The sequence below is a fragment of the Cryptomeria japonica genome, chromosome 9 (genome assembly GCF_030272615.1).
Source record: "Cryptomeria japonica chromosome 9, Sugi_1.0, whole genome shotgun sequence".
In the NCBI taxonomy this organism is placed as follows: domain Eukaryota; kingdom Viridiplantae; phylum Streptophyta; class Pinopsida; order Cupressales; family Cupressaceae; genus Cryptomeria; species Cryptomeria japonica.
The window spans coordinates 686,545,728-686,551,597 of record NC_081413.1 but is presented as its reverse complement, the minus strand read 5'-3'; the positions used below and the strand labels follow the sequence as shown (position 1 = coordinate 686,551,597).

At 36.3% G+C, this 5,870-nt stretch overlaps 1 protein-coding gene across 1 annotated transcript; it reads left to right on the top strand.

Moving 5' to 3' along the window:
* The first annotated feature begins 4,398 nt into the window (after window positions 1–4,398).
* LOC131073950 (2-methylene-furan-3-one reductase) lies at window positions 4,399–5,758 on the top strand. Its single transcript, XM_058010479.2, has 3 exons — window positions 4,399–4,650; window positions 4,742–5,225; window positions 5,312–5,758. Exons 2-3 carry the CDS (start codon window positions 4,760–4,762, stop codon window positions 5,578–5,580), a joined length of 735 nt encoding a protein of 244 aa, XP_057866462.2. The 5' UTR covers window positions 4,399–4,650; window positions 4,742–4,759; the 3' UTR covers window positions 5,581–5,758.
* The last annotated feature ends 112 nt before the right edge of the window (window positions 5,759–5,870 follow it).

The following is a 5,870-nucleotide window of genomic DNA, read 5'->3' as shown; positions in this document are numbered from 1 at the left end:
AGAAGGGATAACTTGCATACTATGAATCCATGGTTGTCCTAACAAAAGATTGTAGGTCTAATTATCGAGCATGACATGAATAGCCTGTGTGGGTAAAATAACAAGTCCTACCTTGATAGGTAAGGTTATAATACCTAACGAAGACCTAGCAACGTTATCAAAGCCATGAATAGTAAGGGAGTATGGTTTAATAAGAGATGTGTCCACTTTATCTTGTGTAATAGATTAAAGCTACAAACATTAAGGCCAGATTCATTGTCAACAAGGGTTCATCTTATAACATTATCATTAATAAGGACAACAATCATAAGGGGATCATATTGATGTTGGTTCTCATGGGAGGGTAAATCAGTTTGTGTGAATACAATTTAAGCTTTAGATTCTTTCATAGGATCAATCAAAGAAGCCATGTTATTAAGTGTCACGGCAGGTGGGACATCTAAGTTCTTTAAAGCATCTTGTAACATTCCATGATGTGTTGTTGAAGTTTAAATCAAATCCTTAAGAGATATCATGGCAGGAGTAGCTTTAAGTTGTTCAATAAGATCATACTTCCTCCCAAGGGTTTGTGAGATACGAGGTGTTGGTGGAAGAACGTGTTGAGAAGCAGGATGTGAAGAAGGAATAACCAGAGGAGGATTAGGTTACCTAATTTTCTGCATATTATGTGTGAGCAACCAAATTGTAACTCTGTCGGGTGATTTTTTTTAGCATACTCATAAGGGCTCTTAGTAGGATAACCTCCTTTCATAGTAATAACTGGTTTATTAGGAGTGAAAAGGGCATCATTACTATAACCACCTTGAACCACAAAGAGAGGCTTGTTAAGAGTTTGAGGATTTGAAAAAGGGCTAGCACTTTGAACTGTGAAGAGGGGTTTATTAGGTGTTTCATAACCATTCACATGTATCATATTAATCAAAGAGGGTTTGGGAACATGTGAGGAAGGTTTAGTAGAGCTGAAATCATCAATTGGTTCATAAAGAGGATTATCAACCTTAAACATTTCTTCATGAGTAGGATTCTCTATAAATTGAATAAAAGGGATATCCTCATAGAGGGGATTTTTAATAATAGTGAACCCTTGTAACCTATTAACATTTTCTTGTTCCAAAGTATCCTTACAAGGGGTATGAATTTTAGGAGAAGGGTCAACATCATTCATATGATAAATATTATTAAAAGAAGTGTTGACAGTCTCTTCTTGCACAAAAATGTTATCATGAATAGGATCAATGTTAGGAGAGGGATTACCACTAGTAATTAATGTTTCATCCCTAGAAGGAATAGTATTAAAAGAAGGTGTAATGTTAGTAGGAAAGATAAGAAACATATCACCATCTATCACCAAAGAATCTACATGGGAGAGGTACTCTCTAGGAGAAGGATCAACATTACTCTTCAAGGATTCATCCTTTGGAGGGGGATCTTTGAAAGAGATATTAACAATCTCCTCTTGAAATAGGGTATCCTCGTGAGTAGAGACAAGTTGGAGAGAGGGAAATACTTCATCTTTAGAGGGAATATTATTGAAATGAATAGAAGGTGAGGTGTTATTAAGGGAATTTTCAATCATATCACACTGTTTTACCATAATATCATCTTCTTTGACTAAGGTACTCTCATAGGGAAGAGACAAATTAAGAGAATAATCAACACTATCTTCTAATGGTTCATCCCAAATAGGAAGATCATTGGGAGAAGTTTTAGAAATTTCTCTTTGCATTATGGTATCCTCATGGGGTAGAGACAATTTTGGGAGAGGGAATAGCATTATTTATTAATGCTTCATCTTTAGAAGGGAGAGCATTAATACATATGTTATTGAAATCATCCTCTTGCCTCAAAATGTATTTAGTAGGATCTTTAGGGTAGGAGTGAAGATTCATAAGGAGGTCTAAGAAACTATCACGATACAAAGACAAGTTGGTCGAAGCCTGACGTGCAAGAAATGGCTCGGTTCTTGGTAGCACCCCGAAATTTTTTTTTGGCATGAAAATATTTGAAAATGTCCTATTTATTTTTACAAAATGCAATGAAAGAAACAATGCAAGAAAATAAAGTAAGCTGAATGTCTAAGAAATGAAGTAGTTATGTGATTAACTAAGTGCAAACATAAAAGTACATGAGCTATATGTTTACAAAATAAACACACAATGCATATAATAATATTTTTGAGATTTTATTTTTTGATAGAAAAGAAACATGCAATAACAAGATCTAATCAGAAAATGCAGATCTAAGATGGTTGGATTCATGTCGAGTTCACCAAAATGTGATGGTGGAAAATGGGATTGGGAGGTTTAGGACATAACCCCACTTTCCTCTACACATTAGAATATGAAAGAGATTAAGGAAGTGATTCAATTTGGCTAACTCTTGTGAAAGAGAGTCAAGGAATACTCTTCGGGTTTCTATTCCTTTGGTGCTATGAAAGGGAAGTGAGCTAAATGTGCAATAATGATGAACTAAGCTAGGGAGATGAATGAAAGTGACAATATAAACTGAAATAACAGCTAAATACAGAAATAAAACAGAGGTACAAACTATAGAACTGGAAATAAAATTAAAATGTGCACTTGATATCAAAACTCAACCAGAATGAGCCAGACCAGGGCACTGAGCACCTTGGTCCCTGTTCCTAAGACGATTTTCTTCACAATTTTTTTATATATATGCTCATGCACATCTCAAGCCAAGAAATTAATTTTGTATTTAAATCATTTCTCATCTCAATACAACCCACCAAATAGAAAAACCTAGATGCACTTAAAAGTAATAAGAAATTTGGAGTTTCTTTTTCAAAGATGCAAATATAATAACTCTTAAGATAAAATAATATAACATCCACTATGATGAATATTAGAAAAGTAACTCCCATACCAAAATAGGAACAATTATTGACATCTTTAACTTGTAACTCCCAAAGGCTCACATCTCCATGTATAACACTCTATTATGAGTTTATTAACTGTCGTGATTCCCAAAATAGCTTGTAAGATTCTATATAACTCCTTGAGGTTCCTAAGAAAGAGAGTATGCCATAAATAGCTTTTGTAACCACCACTACCAATTCCACCCCTTGTATTAATATCATTCCAAATAATGTTTCAAGTCAAAAAGATAACAATAATAAATTGATATTTCTCATGCATCTAAGGGTCATATAAATACCCTTTGTAAGATATTTAAAGACATGACAAAAAAAATATAAATTAAGATTGTAATTAAATATCACAAGACCATAACAATATCATAATTGATATGTGATATAAAGTTAATGTGCTTCCAGAAGATGTATGATGTATGATTGGACATAAAGATGTATGATGTATGATTGGGCATAGGCAAACTTGTGCTTGTAGTTTCACCACATATCCTTTACATGGAAAACAACTCATATAAAACACCTATGGTTGTGGAAGAGCATAAAGAAATAAATATTATAATAGAAGTAATTCAACTACATTTTTATTTCATTAATATGCCAAAGGTAAATGCAATCCAAATCCAACAATATTAGGTCACTTTTTTTTCTTTTAAGCATGTATAGATGTGTTGTGTTATGAGAATATGAAAAAGTGAGTTAATAGCATCATTGAATATCACACAAGGGTCGAAACATAGGTGAAATTGATTCACATTAAAATGAATGATATATATAATTTATATGGAATCATTTTCAACTAGGGGAGATGGCCTTATACATGTGAACCCTAACTTCACACTTTTCAAAATCTTATGTGGACATTTCAAATTTTTCTCAAATGTATACAACTCACTTGGCAAGTCCCCTACTTCAAAATTTCATTTCAAGTCTACTTGGTCAAATATGATGCCACGTTAGCATGCATTTTTGAAAAGGTGTCCAAAATGGTCCCAAATTGTGATAAGACCAATAGGTTTGCATTAAGTCATGTTTACTTGTGCACTGATTTGGCATCACATGAGGGTTATTTTTTGGGACTAAGCATTGATATGGCATTTTTAAGGCACTATTATTGATCTCATTTTATCTGATTCCCAAAGCATATATTGGTACCCGCTCAACACATCCTCAATGAAAAATGTTTTAACTAGGAAGGTGCATTAAAGAAAGATTTTGAGTTTGTGATTGAAAGAAAGATGGCTATCTAGCGGTTTGGATTTTGGACCCTCACAATTGATGTCGCACCGACCTAGTCATTGAAAATTACGCAAATGTATGTGGACCGCCCTAAGAAGATTAAATGAATGTGGACTGCCCTTAGAATGCGATTCATTCCAGGAATTTTAAGAAGCTTCTTTTCTTTATCAGGTAACTTCCTCCTCCGTCATTTTCCCTCTCTTCTAGCGTCGCGATGTCGTCACAGCTTACGTCGAGGAGGAGGATTATTACCTATATAAACCCATAACCCCCACCTTCTTACAAACCCCAAAACTCTTTTCGGTAGCCAACGATATCAATTATCAATATCAGTTGTAAAAATGGTGAAGGCATGGTTCTACAACCAGTATGGATCTGTAGATGTCCTGTAATTTGGGGAAATCCCAGATCCAACTGCAGGGCCTGGCCAGGTTTTGATTAAAGTTCGCGCAGCTGCTCTCAATCCTGTCGATTTCAAGATCCGCCAATATGGCATATTCCGCAGCCCTGATGCCCCGTTTCCTGTATACACTTAACCCTTTTTTCCTCAATTTACGGTTTAAATTTTTGTTTTAGATTTGATCATTTTGCATTAACAAATATTTTGTTTTGCAGGTGGTGCCTGGCGCTGACATGGCAGGAGTCGTTGCCGAGGTGGGCAAAGGCGTGTCCAAGTTTAAAAAGGGCGACGAAGTTTACGGTGACATTCTGGAAATTGTGGAGGGAAACCCTTGGCAGGTGGGTACCCTGGCTCAGTACACGGTGGTGGAAGAGCATCTGTTGGCGTTGAAGCCCAGCAATTTGTCTTTCGAGGAAGCCGCCAGTTTGCCACTTGCGCTGCAAACCGCCCTGCTGGCGTTCGACACCGTTAATTTTCAAAAGGGGCAGAGCGTTTTTATTGTGGGAGGCGCAGGAGGCGTGGGCAGCCTGGCGATCCAGCTGGCAAAGAATGTTTTCGAAGCTTCTAGAATTGTTTCGACCTCCAGTGCGGGGAAAGTGGAGTTTGTGAAAAGCCTGGGGGCAGATCTGGTGGTGGATTACACCAAGCAGAGTTACGAGCAAATAGATGAGAAATTCGATTTTGTTTTCGACACCATAGGTAGGGTTACATTTTGTTTTCTTTTTTGGTTTGGATGAATACTAGAGGGTTTTGAAGAAAAAATTCTGAATCTTTTGTGTTTACAGGCGAATCAGCCAAGTCTCATGTGGTTGCAAAGGAGGAGGGTAAAATAGTGGATATTACAGCATTTCCCCCGCACCAGAAAGCAGTGAACGTGGTTACGAAGGCCCATGGCAGCAATCTGGAAAGGGTGGGGAAATACATAGAGAGCGGGAAACTGAAAGCTGTGATCGACCCAAAGAGCCCTTACGCTTTTTCTGATGTTGTGGAGGCATACAAACACCAAGAGAGCGGAAGAGCGAGAGGAAAGATTGTGATTTCCCCGATTGAATGAATGTACATAAGGAAGGTGTGAGCGATGTGTGAATAAGATTTTGATTTCAGCTGTCCGAATAATGTGTCTGTATTGATGCACTTGCGCCTCCTCAGAGTGCAATGCGTGTGTGGCTAATGAAGCAGAATATAATGTAGTTATTTCAAATCTTAGAATATATATATTTGACTTCTCCAAAGTTGATAGAATTTTATTTAAACAAAATTAAATTATCACCTAATAAAATGGTTTCAAGTTTTCATTTTTTGTGTGTAAAATAATTTAAGAAGAAGAGGATTTCTAATTTAGTT

Bases quoted from the DNA above. Each gene is read 5' to 3' on its own strand.
- LOC131073950 (XM_058010479.2), top strand. From the start codon at position 4,760: ATGGCAGGAGTCGTTGCCGAGGTGGGCAAAGGCGTGTCCAAGTTTAAA. The intron at 5,226-5,311 runs GTAGGGTTACAT...TTGTGTTTACAG, and splicing joins TTTTGTTTTCGACACCATAG to GCGAATCAGCCAAGTCTCAT.